Here is a 16,531-nt window from a genome sequence, read left to right on the forward strand (position 1 = left end):
ACCTGTTTGCAGAGGCTTGTTTGGTGGCCCTCATATTGATTCTGTGTGCTACCTGATATCTCTCTAAGTCTGTGTGTGTGTGTGTGTGTGTGTGTGTGTGTGTGTGTGTGTGTTCCTTTTTTAATTTGTCAGGGTTAGTTTCTGCTGTTTACAACAAGAGTCCTGACTGATCTTGGTATAAGAGGATAAGGTTAGGTTAGATCACTGTAAAATCTTCCAAATCTCTTTCTTCTCTTATCCCCACAGACATTTTTCTAGCACCTTCCATGTATGTGGTTATATTAAGAATAGGAATACAAAGAGGCTTAAGTTCCAGTCCCTATACTCAAGAAGATGAAAATATAGCTGGGACATAGACAAATGACAGCTGGGAGAAATTATATAAAACACATCTAGCAAGCAGGATTCATCTCCTTTGTTCACAAAGAATTCCAACAAATCACTAAGAAAAGACAAACCATGCCATTTTTTTTTTAATGGGCAAAGGTCACAGACAAGACAGTTCATAGAAGAGAAAGTACCAACTTTTAAACAATTGAAAAGATGCTCAACCTCATTCATAACAAGATAATTCTGAGGGAAATCTGTGACAAAATACTTTCACTTATCAGGTGATTGACCAAGATTAAAAAGTTCAGTACATCATATGGGCAAGGCTGTGGGCACAGGCATTCTCATACACTGGTAGAGGGAGGGTAATTTGGTATAACTTCTAAGCAGAGCAATCTGGGGTATGTTAAAGTTTACATAGCCTTTGACCATGATTGCAATTCTAATAACTTATGGTTGATTATACGTGCAAAGAAGTATACACAAGGGTTGCAGCATTCTTTTCAATAGCAAAGAAGTAGAAACAACCTAAATACCCATTTACCAGTACACTGGTTAAATAAGTGATGGAATGGAATGGAATACTAAATTGCCACCAGAAAGAATGATGTATATTCTAACATAGACCATCTTCTAGATTTATTGTTAAGGGGGGGGGGGGGAACAGGCATAGAACAAAGTGTATGTAGATGTGTATACACACATTAGTATGTATACTAGTAGATGTCTCTGCAAGGAAACACTAACAAAAAAGTTAACAGTGGTGGCTGCCAAGAGGGGAACCAATGAAGGAAACATTTTCACTGTATAAACTTATTTTTGTTCATCTCTTTAGTACTTTTGAATTCTGAAGCATGTGTACATAACTGTTCAGATACATACAGAATTTTTTAAAAATCTAGTTGGGAAAATAGGTTATTAGTAAGAAGCTAAGCAGCCTATGCCAAGTACAAAACGAGTGACAGAGACACAGCAGGGGCTGGGAGAAGCTAGAGGAGGCAGAGCTCCCAGGGTTGGATGGGTTCTGGGTGACCATGACCTAAGCTGGAAGGAATGACAACATGGAGACAAGCAGGGGGAGTGGCATTCCAGAAGGAGGGAATGGTGAGAATGCAGCTTTGGAGGCAGGCATGTTCCTGACACATCAGAGGCGAGAAAATGAAGGTGTACGGTGGGATCCAAGGCTGGGAATCTGTCTCTTGGGTCTGCCTGCAGGAGGTAATTGTAGTCTCGCTTTAGAAGCTTCAGGGATGAAAGCATTCCCCTTCACTGAGGGAGTCCCCAGGAGTCCAGCTAGGTCACTCCCAGCTGCCCCATGGAGGTCAGAGTTGCCACCTCTACACACCCACACCCAGTCCAACCTAGGCCTGCCAGCACCTGCCAGCAGAGTTTCTAGCTGGGAGGCCTTTCGGGTCTGGGAGGAGATGGCCTTACAGCTGCCTAGGGTGGGCTGGCTGGTACCGTGGACAGGAGGGGAGCCTGACTGCCTCTCTAGATGCCCAGCATCCTGACAGGTGAGGCCCCCCTGCTGGCCTCCCCAAGCCCTCACCTCACCTCCTATGAGATGTTGGGGGGTAGGGAGAGGACTTTTTAGAAGGCACTGACAGCCCCAAAACATGGGCCCGAAGACACCTCTGTTCTTGTTCAGCCCAGAAACTGGACCCTTATTACCTTCCCCCGCAACAAATGTCTGGGCAGGGCAGTGTCAAGGGGAGTGTCACCCCCTCCCTGCCTTTGAGGCACCTGAGTCACTGTCTGGGAATTGGGGACTTGGCAGGCCCAGAAGAGTTGGTGTCTGGAGGGGGGCCTATAACTACTATAGGCAGGAGGAGAGGGCATCTGAAGAAGGGGAGGGCAGCAGCATAAACTTTGGCCCAGGCTGGCCTGGGGTTTGAATCCTTATGCCTTCCTTTACTGGCTGAGTTACCTTGGGCAAGCCTCAGTCTGCACATCTATAAAATAGGCATTCATTTAACAAGTCTATTCAACAAATACTGAGTATCTAATATATGTTGGGCAGCATTCTGGTACTAAGAGTAGAATAGACCCTGTTCCCATGAAGCTTCCAGCCCAGTAGGTATAACTGTATTTACCGCAGGATTAAACCAGGTAATATAGACATAGGGCCCAGTAGCTGCTCAATAAATGGCATGATTGCTTGAGGCTCTCTCCCCAAAAACCGCTCTTCCCTCCCCAAGTTTGAAACCAATCGAGAAAGAGAAAGACATGAATCAAATAAAGATTTGAAAATCAGTTCTCTTAGTGAAAACCAGCTTTGAGGATATAGCTGAGCTATTTCAGCCAAAATGGGCTTCTAAATACTCCCTCTGAATTAAATTGCCCCCCCCCCCCCCACCAGCTCTGTACACATATATACACAACCTCAGGCCTCTCTCCTCCCAGGACAGAGCTTCCCGTGTGAGCTTAAATCCTCAAATTGAGAATACTTGCTTTCTCTGAACAAATTATTCCAAACTAGAAGGAGAAAATTGCTATGCCGGGCACGCCCATTTTCTTCTCTAAACCCCCCACCACTCTGTTGCTTCCACTCCATCCTCTACTTACTACAAAGTAATTATTGGAACAAAGGTGACAGGGACAGGTAATGAGTCTCTGGGAAGGCAGGAGTCACTCCATTTCCGGTGTAGCCCAAGGTGCAGGTATGTGTTTTATTAGCCTGTTTTCTCTGAGATCCATTCCTCCATCTTCCCTGCCCTGCTCTGTGTCTCAAAGGCTGCACTTTCTTTTTCCTTGGCCCCTTTGCCAACTAGCTTCTGTCTAGGTTCAGCCAATGGAAGACACTGATCGAAGATTGAGGGTGGGAGGAAGGGAGAAGCCAGGGTATTTCTCCCCCTCTCTCAAATCATGGGGCACCTCAGACAGTCGTTGTGTCTCCTTCATGGCTCTGACTCTTGCCAAATGTCCCTCCCTCCTTATTCCCTCCTGGTCGCTCTGGGTAGCTCTGCTGTGGCTTCAGCTCCCACCTGGTGTCCCAGTTCCAAGCCTCTGGCATTATCATCTCCTCCCTTGGCCTCCAGCCCTAGGGGTGATAGCAGCTTCCTGGTGTTACTCACTTTAGGGTTGGCTTCCCAGCATCCCATCCTGAGAGCGGGAGGCTGCAGGAAGGACTGCAGGGGCAACACTGGGCACTGAATCTCTCCAGAGGGGTGGGGGTAGGGTGGGGTTGCCCAAGTTTCAGCAGCTCCAATGGCTGAACCAACCCTCCAGCCCAGTGGGAGCTATAGAAAGTCCAGATACAAAGATTTTAGGGGCAGCCATCTGGTTGGAAGTGAGGGCTGGAAGCTGTGCTGGAATAACACGTGGCATTTGAAAAAAGGGTCAATTGTCTTCATCAAAAAATGGCGAGTGTTGATGGACCTCGCAGGAGGGCAAGCCCAGCCCCTCCCCAGCCATTCTTCCGTGGTTACTGCCACAGTGCCACTGTTCTGCCTTAATGCCAGCTTCTGGTCTCTCTAAACCCAAACCGCCTGCCTGAAGAAGATAAACCCCCTCTATAGGGTGAACACCAGCTATGTCAGACCGTGTCCGCTCCACCAGACTACTCTAAGGCACCACTTCAGACCCTCCTGGCCTCACCGGCTCCAGTTGCAGTCTTGTGAGGCTCCGACCAACTTCACACACATGCTGTTTAAAAGCACCTTACCTCCTGTCCCAGGGTTTCTTTGTTGACGCTGCAGCCCAAGTGTGTGCAATCCAGAAGTTCAGGGGGGTTCGTGCTTAATGGACTGAAGGTTTAACCAATGGAAGAGTGGAGTCGGTGCATAAATTCCCCCATCCTCACCACCACTCCTACCCAAGGAATGCTTCTGAGATGCCATTTATTCAGCTGCATCTGCTCTAAATTCTCCCTCCTTTCCTGCTTTACGCCCTCTTCCTAGAATTGCACCCATTAATGAAATCTGAAATCAGATCTGCTTTCTGGGGGGCCCAGGCTAAGACACCAGTCTTCCTGTCTCTCATTGAAGCCCTCCCCCCATGGTTTTCCCCAAGAGAAAAAGACGTTTGTGAGACAATAATGCCGCAGCACTTTATTTAGGATAGATACAAAGGATTCCCCTAGTATTCATCCCCCTCCTCTTCTTCTCCCTCCCCCTCCACACTATCCATGCCTACCTCCTCGTAATCCTTCTCCAGGGCAGCCATATCCTCCCGGGCCTCAGAGAACTCACCCTCCTCCATGCCCTCGCCCACATACCAGTGCACAAACGCCCTCTTGGCATACATCAGGTCGAACTTGTGGTCCAGGCGGGCCCAGGCCTCGGCAATGGCGGTCGTGTTACTCAGCATGCACACGGCACGCTGCACCTTGGCCAGGTCACCTCCGGGCACCACAGTGGGTGGCTGGTAGTTGATGCCAACCTTGAAGCCTGTGGGGCACCAGTCCACGAACTGAATACTGCGCTTGGTCTTGATGGCAGCGATGGCAGAGTTGACATCCTTGGGCACCACGTCCCCACGGTACAGCAGGCAGCAGGCCATGTACTTGCCATGACGGGGATCACACTTCACCATCTGGTTGGCAGGCTCAAAGCAGGAATTGGTGATCTCCGCCACCGACAGCTGCTCATGGTATGCCTTCTCCGCGGAGATGACTGGCGCATAGGTGGCCAGGGGGAAGTGGATGCGTGGGTAGGGCACCAGGTTGGTCTGGAACTCTGTCAGGTCCACGTTGAGGGCCCCGTCAAAGCGCAGGGAAGCTGTGATGGAGGAGACGATCTGGCTGATGAGGCGGTTGAGGTTGGTGTAGGTGGGGCGTTCGATGTCCAGGTTGCGGCGGCAGATGTCATAGATGGCTTCGTTGTCCACCATGAAGGCGCAGTCTGAGTGCTCCAGGGTGGTGTGGGTGGTCAGGATGGAGTTGTAGGGCTCGACCACAGCTGTGGACACCTGGGGGGCTGGGTAGATGGAGAACTCCAGCTTGGATTTCTTGCCATAATCAACAGAGAGCCTCTCCATCAAGAGTGAGGTGAAGCCGGAGCCGGTGCCCCCTCCAAAGCTGTGGAAGATGAGGAACCCTTGTAGTCCTGTGCACTGGTCAGCCTAGAAAGAGAAAGTGAAGAGAAATGTGGGGTGTGAAGCACAGCTGACAAACGGGAAGGAACCAGCCTGTGCTGTTTCACATTCCCCCCATGTGTCATAAAATCCTTGGAAGACTTTTTCCAAGAGCACAAAACAGGGCCTGATAAGGTCGGCCCACTCTCTCCTCCTCATCCCTCTTCCTCTCTAAAGCCTCCTGAGGTCTAACAAAAAGCTCTCTTGAATCTTGTAACATAATCATTTTTTTCATCACAATTTGCCAGCTCTACCCAGACTCGTGTCTCCCTGATTTAACTCCAGATATTTCTGGAGGGTTTCTCCAACAATCCGGGAACTTATCCCCAAAGTCAGTCATAGAGCCCTGGGCCAACATTATTTGGATCCCTGCTTTTCATAAGGCCTTCTGCCCCCACCCCTACAATACAAAGTGATATTCTAGGAATGCTTATGGACCTCCATCACTTGGCCAGGCAGCCCATGGACAGGTTTGCCCTGGTGGCCATGCTGCCCAGGATTGGGCCTGTTGCTGGAGAAGATAAAGAAGACATCCAGCTCCAGGCGGCAGCTACACTCTGCCTCCCCTGACCAGGATGCAGGGCCCTGATCCTGTGTGTTTAAGACTTTTCCAGGAGGCTCTCCCAAGGGCTGAAGCTGCCCTTCCCCAATCTGGCCTCCAAACCACAACAAGAATCCCCTTCTCTCACCAGCTTCCGAATCCGGTCCAGCACCAGGTCAATGAGCTCCTTTCCGATGGTGTAGTGGCCTCGGGCGTAGTTATTGGCAGCATCTTCCTTGCCTGTGATGAGCTGCTCTGGATGGAAAAGTTGGCGGTACGTGCCCGTCCGAACTTCATCTGCAATGAACAGAGTTTTAGGCCTCACTCCTCTTGTAGCCTGGCTCCCAGAGCCCCAGGGTACCCAGTAGAAGTGGGATCTCCAAGCTCCAAGTCCTACCCTGGAGGAGCCCAATTCAGGTTGCTGCTATTGCCCTTGACTTTAAGTGTTCATCAAGAAAAGAAAAGGGATGTGGGGTGACATTGAAACTCTAGAGCGGAGTGACAGTGGCTCTGCAGATCTGGAGTTCTAGTTGGCTGCAGTAACTGGGAACCACACACTCCAGTGCTCTCCAGTTATAGAGAAGGACTTGCTGTGGTACCTGGGACAAGGCCATGGAAGAGATGGGTCATTACTCACCAATCACAGTGGGCTCCAGATCCACAAACACAGCCCGGGGCACGTGTTTTCCAGCCCCAGTTTCACTGAAGAAGGTGTTGAAGGAGTCATCCCCTCCCCCGATGGTCTTGTCGCTGGGCATCTGCCCATCTGGTTGGATTCCATGTTCCAAGCAGTAGAGCTCCCAGCAGGCATTGCCAATCTGCACGCCGGCCTGGCCCACGTGGACTGAGATACACTCACGCTGAGCAGACAAGTGGCAGAAAACACCCTTAGCAGAGAGAAACGTTCCTGCCTTCCTTCCTTGAGTGGTTCTCTGGCTGAGGGCAAAGTTTCTTGGACTCGGCTCTCCTTGCCCCACCCCCTGTGGCTAAGCATTTACAGGTGGCATTGAGGACCAATAGGCATTGGTTCTGGGGGCTGGGCCAAACCCCTCAGGGCAAGCAGAAGATGTGGGCAGTTCTCAGATTATAGAGTCTTGCTCAGGAACTGAGCATCTTGAGGAATGCTGAGGGGATCAAATGAGGGCAGAGAACCAAATTCAACCCATGGGTGTTCAGAAAGGAATTCGGGGCCACCGGTGAGGGAGACAAGATCCAAGTGAAGTTTCAGGAGTCAAGGATAAGGAAGAGGTTTATAGAAGCAGAAAGGACTCTGGATTCATGTGACAGCCAGAAATGCCAGTGAGGAATGAAAAAGGGGGCCTGGAATCGACATGCACATGCTACTCTTTCCTCTTGGGTGTGTGTGGCTCTGGAGTAAGGTGGGACTGGAAAGAAAGGTCTTCCCTACATGATTCAAGGCTCGTGGTCAAAGAACCCTTGGCCCCTGAAACAGGACTGTGGGTCTAAGAAACGAGAAAGGTCAGTGTCCTTCCTGGGGAATCCCATGAGAATCAAGAAGGCTTGACCCTCTTGCTTCATCAAAGATTTATTGAGCCTCTACTATGTACTGCACACTGTGCTGACACTGGGGACACATAACACCTAACACTCAGTCCCTGCCCTCAAGAAGCTCCCTGTCTAAGGAAGGGAGAGTTTCACAAGTTAATGGATGTGTGGCAGTGTAGTCAGTGAGGTACCAGAGACGTCTCCCACTTTCCTGGGTACTACCAGAGTACTTCTCTGCTTGAGAAGTAATTTCCACAGACCTTTCAAATAAAATGAGCACATTCATTGCCAAAACCGGTTTGGCTCAGTGGATAGAGCGTCGGCCTGGGGACTGAAAGGTCCCAGGTTCGATTCCGGTCAAGGGCATGTACATTGGTTGCGGGCACATCCCCAGTAGGATGTGCAGGAGGCAGCTGATCGATGTTTCTAACTCTCTATCCCTCTCTCTTCCTCTCTGTAAAAAATCAATAAAATATATTTTAAAAAAATGAGCACATTCATCAAATTTCCCCAAATTAAGGCTTAACAATACAGAGAATGTGGAGAAATGTGAACTCTTACATTGCTAGTAGAAGCCTAAAGTGATGTATCTCAAATTAAGAAGAATCATATAATATGATACCATTTATATAACCAATACTATGCATCATTGACAGATAAATTTATATATTTACTATATAGTCTTGTAATGTGTATATATTGCAAAAATAAAGAAAGCAAAGGAAAATATTAACCAAATTTGGAATACTGGTTCTCTCTGGTAGAGAAGAATGTAATTGGAAAGAGACCCTCTTCCTTCCTTCCTTCCTTCCTTCCTTTCTTTCTTTCTTTTCCTTCCTTCCTTCCTTCCTTTCTTTCTTCTTCCTTTTTTGAGATCCTATTTCTTGAAGTGGGTAACAGGTGTTCATTAGATTATTCTTTATACCTTTATACATATCTAAAATAGTTCATAAATTTTTTAATGAGGATACTTTCTTCATAAATTTGACATTTTTATCCTATATAATAAAACCCTAATATGCAAATCAACTGACCTGTGGAACAACCAGTCGCTATGACATGCACTGACCACCAGGGGGCAGGTGCTCAACACAGAAGCTGCCCCCTGGTGGTCAGTGCGCTACCACAGGGGGAGCACCGCTCAGCCAGAAGCCAGGCTACAGGCAGGCGGTAAGGAGCGAGGGGTCCCAGACTGTCGATTAGATCCCATATATTAAGCATTAATCAGTTCCAGAAACTATGCTAAGTGTTTCACATACATTATCTCATTTGATCTTCACAACAGCCCCCTTGAGTAGGTATTTTTATTAACCCATTTTACAGATGAGGAAACTGACTCTCAAAGAGGTTAAGCAGCTGGTTCAAAGTCATGAGCAAAATGAGGAATATTCAAAGCAGGGACAGCCTGGCTCCAACTATGTTCTTAACTGTTCTTCTATCTTGCCTATGTGGGGAGACAGGTTAAAGATATCAAATGATCCCACACCCAGACAACTCTGAGTAACTAGAAGCACCCTCCCTCCTCTACTCCCTCTCCCCCCCACCCCCAATATGTAACTGCAATTGGGCAGGGCTATGAGGGTGTATCCCCACAGCTGGGAGATGAGACCACAGTGAATCTGCCATGGGGCCCAGGGTTTGTAGGGCAGTGCCTACATTTTGTGCTCCAATCCTGCTTACCCCACACTCCCTACCCCGAAATTCAGAGCCCTTTAGTAGCCCTGCTCCTGAGTCTAGGTTCAGGAAAAACACACACACACACACACACACACACACTCACTCACACACACTCACACATCCTGGTTACCATCACCCTGTCCTTCTTCACCCCTGCACATACCCCCACATATGAGCACATTTGGGAAGGGGCACACACATCTGGAAGTCTCTTTCCCCCTTCCCCACCCCACCTGCCCACACACTTGTAGCCCCATGAGTACCTGGACTCCCAGAGATTCCTCACACCACCCACCTGGGCCCACCGGGACCCTCAATTGCATGCTTAGCACCCCACCTCTGCTCACCATGCTGTTTGGTTGAGTGCTGACTGGGATCGTCTGTTTGCTGCTAAATGGAAAACAGGGATGGGTTTGTGAGAGCCCCACAGCCTCCGGCCTCCTTATGCTCTCTGGTCTGCTCTCAGTGTGGAAATGTTGTTAGAAACACCCCTGGGAGGGCAGGCCTGTTGACTTGGTTACCAGGCAGCAGGCAAGTCCTGGTCCTGGGCCCAAATAGGGGAGTGAGGTGGAGTGTAGGTGGGGCTATGAGGAGTCTGCGGTGAACTAGAACAAGGAGTCCTTGGGCAAGAGATCAACCTCAGGGCCTTTGGGTGGGAACTCTATCATAGAACACAGGGAATAAGAGCTTGGGTTTAACCTCATCTCTAGCATTTAACTTTTTTTGCCTCAATTTTCTCATCTGTAGAATGGGAAGAGGTGGTATTGTGAGGATTAAACAACATAAACTTTCTAAGTGCTCTGTCCAGAACTGCTGTTGTTCTCCATGGGGAAAACAAGCTGATGAGCAGGGCTCAGGGCTATTTGTCAGAGTCTCTCCCTATTTCAGTGCAAGTTGTTGCTGGTCTCGCCTGCCCTGATTTCTCCACAGAAGGACTCGCCCTATGGCCTTAGGCAAAGTTATGAAATCAAAATGTTAATCTCTCACATTTGTATTCTGTGTTGTAGGTCTTAAGGCTGCTTCACCCCTTATCTCCTTTGAGACCCTCAACTTTGTGAGGTAGGCAAGGTGGGGCCTCCATTCCCATGATGTCTTGCCCAAGGTCACATGGGGGTTAATTAGTGGTAGAATTAAGAATCTGGGACTCAAGCCCAGTGCTTCTCCGCTTTCCACATGGCAGAGTTGTCACTGTGCCTCATCCCCGTCCTGTGTCTCTACTTTCTTCCTTCCCTTTTTCAGTTGCAGTGGTGATCATTCTCTTGCATACCCCTCAACTCCCAGGCCTCCCTCTAGCTTCAGCAGACTCATTTGACTAAACCACAACCCTCAATAATCCATTTCTTCACCAAGTCTGTGCCTGCACTGACCCAGCGAAATAGTGGGGAAAAACCAGAGCCAAGCTGATGAATCTGACTTTGAATTCATGACCTCAAATGGACCCTAATGCTGCCTGGAAACCACACAACATTTCGTGTGTCATTTTCCCAAATAGCAACCATGACCTGGAATAGGAATGCCAGATTTTGCAAATAAAAGAATTTTATCTACCAACCCCATCCAGGAAGTAGTTGCTACTGTGAAATTTCAGTCACTGTGGCAATTAGTGGGGGTTATTTTGAGGGAAGGGCTTTTTCAGAGTCCTTCTCATCACAGTTTACTAGGGAGTGACCCCGAATATCAACGTGGTCAACTCTGATTTGGGTTGTAGACTGAAGTCTTCTCTCTTCCACCTGGACCTAAGAGGCCAAGATCCCCAGAGAGAAGACACAGTCAACCAGCACTTCAAAGGTAAGGAAGCCCAGCCTCCTACAGGGCTGATTCATGAAACCACAGACGTCAGGAATTGTCATCCTGGGAATTATTATTCAGATGGAGGAATTTGGGGCCTACCCACTGGGCCCCAAACTCTCTTATCTATCACTTTGTTGAACTTTATTTATTTATTTATTTATTTATATTGATTTTTAGAAATGAAGGGAGAGGGAGAGACAGAAACATCAATGATGAGAGAGAATCATTGATTGGCTGCCTCCTGCACACCCCCCACTGGGGATCAAAACTGCAACCCAGACACGTGCCCTTGGCCGGAATCGAACCTGGGACCCTTCAGTCCACGGGCTGACGCTCTATCCATTGAGCCAAACCAGCTAGAGCTGTTAAACTTTTTAAAAATATGTTTTAATTGATTTCAGAGAGTGGAAGGAAGAGAGAAACATCGATGCACTGCCTCCTGCACGCCCCCTACTGGCAATCGAGCCCAAAACCCTGGCATGTGCCCTGACTGGGAATTGAACTCCGACCTCCTGGTTCATGGGTTGATGCTCAACCACTGAGCCACACCAGTCGGGTTCTTTAACTTCTCCCAAGTGGACTCCCAGTTGGGCTCAGAGTCAACTGAGATATCACCAACTCTAGAGAGAGGCAGGTGGGGGAAGGAGCCTTATGTGAAACAGAATAACGAGACAGATTTTTAAAGCATATTAATGTACCTAAGTTATAAAATAAGAGGCAGTCAATACTCTAATTCCTTCAACAAATATTTATTGAGTGTCCACTGTGCGCCAAGCACTGTACCAGAGGCCAGGGTTACAGCGGTGGACAAAAGGAGTCTGTGCTCTTAAGGAGCTGACATTTTCATGGGCAAACACATAACCAATTAAGAAGACAATCTCAGAGAGCCACAAGCACGTGAGAAAACAAAACCGGATAATGGCACCGAAAGAGATGGGAGGTGGGGGCTGCTGCTGAGAAGGAGCAGCTCTCTAAGAAGGTGACATTGGAGCTGAGAGGGAATGACAGGGTGTTAGTCATGGCGGGATCTGGATAGAGCGCTCCAGGCAGAGAAAATAGTGAGTGCAAAGGTCCATAGGTAGGAGTGAGCCCCATGTGTTCAAGGAAACCGAGTGAGGGAAGGGGAGATCTATGCAAGATGAGATCACAGAGCTAAAGGGACTTGGAAGGAGAATAACTTTGATTACAAGTGCAATAGGAGGGGTTAAGCAAGTATCATTGCCTACTTTGTGTTTTAGAGAGATTATTACAGCTGCTGGGTGGAGACTGCATTATAAGGGTTCAAGAGTAGAAGCAGAAAATTGGTTAGAAGGCCACAGTAGGCATCCAGAAATGGGGGATGGGGCTTGGACTAGAGTGGGGATGATGGGAAATGGCTGGGTTCAAAGTAATGGGGCATGTTAATGTGTGCAGCAGACCTACCCAACAGCCTTACCTGCCCCCTGCCTCCACTTCTTTGCGGGCAGGGTCCTGATTTGTTTAATTACTCTCCTTCCACTTACTCAAGGAAGATGGCTTTCCCCCAGACCTATGAGTGAGCAGAGAGCAGTTTAAACCATTCATGGTAATTCTAGTCCCTCCTTCCAGAGACTGGTCTAGGAATGGGACCAGTGAGCTAGAAGGGAAGTCTGCAAGGATGCTTTAAGGAAAGGTTTTTCTCCCTGATAAAAAGAGATGTGGGAGGAAACCCCCCTTTTCCTGCCTTAGGACAGTGTCAGTTGGAGACCTGATACTTGGAGCTGCTGCAGGCATCTTGTGATCATGAGGGAAGATGTCACCAGCTCACTGAGGATGCCAGAGCAGAAAGCTGGAAATACTGGGTTATTAGTGACATCACTGAAGCAACCCTGGAACCGCCCTACACTCAGAATTCTTGTGGGATAATAAATACCCTCATTGTTTAAGCTGCTGTTAGTTAGGCTTTTCATTATTTGCAGCCAAAAAAAAAAAAAAAGAAAAAAGAAAAGAAATCTAACTAATAAAAGAGGAGAAGGAGAGAGGGAAAGAGGAATGCAGGATGATCCTAGGGTTTTGACTTAAGCATGTGGGCGGAAGGTGATATTGTTCACTCAGAAGCCTAGGACAGAGCAGGTTTGGCAGGTACCGGGGTGAGGGCATTGAGAATTCTAATTCGAATCTGTTGTGTCTGAGATGTCTAATGGGCTTTCAAGTGGTGATGTCAACAATGCAAAAAGTCACATGAGTCTGAAGTTCAGAGAAGTCCAAAATGGAGATACAAATTTGAGAGTCAGCAGCATATAGATGTTATTACTTTTTATCCCATTCTTTCACTATGGTTGGGGAAGGTATAGACTGTAGTTCTGTTCCTTTTGGATAACCCTAGAAATGTTGTAACTTTTTATTAAGGACATTTAAAAATACACTTACAGGAGAGATAATATAATAAAACCCCACACACTCATACGCATCACCCCCCTTCAACAGTTGCTTTTTCAGGAACAAAAACAAAGAAAAGAGAGAGCCCAGGCCTGAGCTAGGGGAACTCCCTTTAGAAATAAACCATGAAAAACTACCAAGAAGTGGCCAGGACAAAAACCAGGAGGGGGTGGGGGGTCATTGAAGCCAAGAAAGAAATGTTTCAAGGAGGAAGGGAGGATCAGCTATGTCAAACACAGCTGAGAGGCTGAGAAAGATGAAGATAGAGACGTAAACATTGGCAAGATGGAAGTCACTAGAGAACTTGGCAGATCATCTCAGTGGAGCATGGGAACCAAGCCTGCATAGAGAGTGGGGAGGAGAGCAGATACGGAGATATCCCTTTAGAAAGGTTGGCTGTGCGAAGGAAGACAGCTGGTAGGTGCTCCAGTCTGAAAAAAAACCAAAACAGCAGGATGTGCACTAAGGCTCAGCTCCACCTCTCCCAGAGGGAGTCAGTGGAGTCATTTGAAACTCTGAGGACATTGTTGCTCTGCTCCAAGATGGAGGTGTAAGGCCCTAGCTGGTTTGGCTTGGTGGATGGAGCATACGCCTGCGGACTGAAAGGTCTGGGTTCGGTTCCGGTCAGGGCACGTGCCTGGGTTGGGGGCTCCATCCCCGGTGGAGGGCATGCAGGAGGCAGCCGATCAATGATTCTCTCTCATCATTGATGTTTCTGTCTCTCTCTCCCTCTCCCTTCATCTCTAAAATCAATTTTAAAAAGGTTTATATTTTAAAAATAAAGATGGAGGTGTAAGATTCTGGGAAAAGGTTAAAAAAGACAGAGATAACAATGGGCAAAGGGAAAAAGTATAGCAATGCAGAGAGTGTGTTTTACTGGACACCCATGAACGGTAGATGGAGTAAGCAGTGATTCAATGGGAAGACTGAAGTGCCTGGAATCATCTTCTAGATTCTGTACATGTATGTGAATGTCTAAAAGTTTTCAGTCTGGTAATATGGACCATTACCTGCATATCCATGCAGAGCTATGGCCCTCATTCAGAAGCATCTGTATACATCCTGAGGATATACACACTCACAGTCATGCGTGTGTGCACACGTGTGCATGCACAAAATCAGAAGTAGAATCTTCATTCCACTAACATGCCTTGGATATTTCTCCCTGCACCTTTGTCTTCTCCATTTTCCCTGCCAGAAGGCCTGCTCAGGGGTTGTAAACTTCTTGCTACAGGGGCCAGGTAACATAAAAGTGTAATGTAGGCTGAGCATATGATGTTAAATGGCAACAGATACTTGTCTTCTGTGTCAGGAAGACAGAGAATGGTGTGTACTGAGTGAATTGGAGCAACTTGTTGCCTATCATAAAGCTCCATTTGTTGCCATAATGGTTTCCTGTTGCTGCTGTAACAAATAGCTACAAACTTAGTAGTTTGAAACAACACAAAGTTACTATGTTACAGTTCTGGAGAGCAGCTATCCAAAATTGGTCTTATGGGGCCAAACTCAAGGTGTTGGAAGTGTTGCCTCCTTCAAAGGACTCTAGAGGAGAATCTGTTCCTTGCTTTTTCCATCTTCTAGAAGCTGCCCACATTCCTTTACTCATGACCCCCTTCCATCTTGAAAGCGAACAATCACACCTGACCTTTGCTTCTGACCTCTCCTTCCCTGACTCTGACTCTCCTGCCCACCTCTTCCATTTGCAAGAACCCTTGTAAGGGCTGATCCCACCCAGAAAATCCAGAATTATCTCCACATCCCAAGATGTTTACCTTAATCACATCTGCAAAGCCTTTGCCATGTAAGATAATGTAATCACAGGTTTTGGGGATTAGGATGTGGATCTTTTTGCAGGGCTGTTATTCTGCCTACCACTGTTGCTAAATGGGAATGCAGGCCTGATATGGCCAGACCCACTAGTTCTTTTCAATTAAACCTAGAAATCCGAATTTTTATTTTTTTATTGACTTCCCTCCTCCTCCCCAATTGATTTCAGAGAGAGGAAGGAAGAGGGAGAGAGAGAGAAGAGAGAAACATCAATGGGCTGCCTCCTGCACGCCCCCTACTGGGGATCAAGCCTGCAACCCAGGCATGTGCCCTGACTGGGAATCAAATCCCAAACCAACTTCCTGGTGCATGGGATGACACTCAACCAACTGAGCCACACTGGCTCAACTAGAAGTCTGCATTTTTAGATGACTGTGTAGAAAAAAGTTAACATAAAAGGCCTGAGATTGCTATCCTTAGAAAGGCCTGCTTACAAGATTGGCCCTTGGCTGGCATCTGGGAACTTGGCTTTTGAAGTGTTCCAAATCAGCAGTTAACTGACAATGATGGTTGTGCCTAGACTCTTAATCTAAATATAATTTATGCTGAACACCTGCTTTTCTTCTAGGAGTCTGGAATTGTTGTATGTGCTAGGCAAAGGTGCCTATGTGACTGACACCCAATAAAAACCTTGGGTGCTGAGTCTCTAATGGGCTTCTTTGGGCAGAAACACTGCAGAGAAATATTGCTCCATTTTTATTCTGGAGGAAGAACACACTTTGTGAGCCCTTACGGGTGGAAGAAGGCATAGATTACTCCATACGCTCTTGTGTTTTTTCCCCTTACTATCAGGCTGTGTATTGTCCTATGTTGCTGTAATAAACCTTAGCTGTAAGTACAATTTTATGCTGAGTCCTTCAAATTCTTCTAGCTAATCTCCTAACATAGGGGTGGTCTTGGAAATGCCCCAACACAAAGACAATTCCTGAATTTTTTCATATTCTAAATGTTACAGGGGTTATTAACACTGTGAGGGCCAAACAAAACATTTCTGAAAGCAAATTTGGCCTCCAGGCTGCCAATTTGTAAATTCTGGCTTCTTAGATGTCTACCCTAATTTTAGTCCCATCTCTGAAGTGAAAAATTCATCCAACACACTCAGCACACGCCTACCATGTGCTAAGCACCATGGTAGGAACTAGGGATGCAAAGATGAATGAGATACAGTCCTTACCTTCAAGTTTGCTATGTAGTGAGATGGAAATGTACACAAATAAATGCAGCATGAGGCACTACACGCACTACTATAAATAAAACGAATAAAATAATAATCCAGGTAGCTGCTTACAGTGCTTTGCCATGTCTATACACATTCCTAAATTCATCTGGTCCTCACAATTTGAAGTTTTCCCACTTTTATAAATGAAGAATCCGAATCTGAAAGTCAAA

The 16,531-nt window shown here is 47.3% G+C and overlaps 1 protein-coding gene across 1 annotated transcript; it reads right to left on the reverse strand.

Annotated features, from left to right (window-relative positions):
• Positions 1-4,359: 4,359 nt before the first annotated feature.
• Positions 4,360-9,599, reverse strand: LOC103289292 (tubulin alpha-1D chain). Its single transcript, XM_028150922.2, has 4 exons — positions 9,475-9,599; positions 6,582-6,804; positions 6,093-6,241; positions 4,360-5,391 (listed from the first exon to the last, which is right to left on the reverse strand). The coding sequence occupies exons 1-4, from the start codon at positions 9,475-9,477 to the stop codon at positions 4,408-4,410; spliced, it is 1,359 nt and encodes a 452-aa protein (XP_028006723.1). The 5' UTR covers positions 9,478-9,599; the 3' UTR covers positions 4,360-4,407.
• Between the last annotated feature and the right edge of the window lie 6,932 nt (positions 9,600-16,531).

The sequence above is a fragment of the Eptesicus fuscus genome, chromosome 11 (genome assembly GCF_027574615.1).
Source record: "Eptesicus fuscus isolate TK198812 chromosome 11, DD_ASM_mEF_20220401, whole genome shotgun sequence".
NCBI lineage: Eukaryota > Metazoa > Chordata > Mammalia > Chiroptera > Vespertilionidae > Eptesicus > Eptesicus fuscus.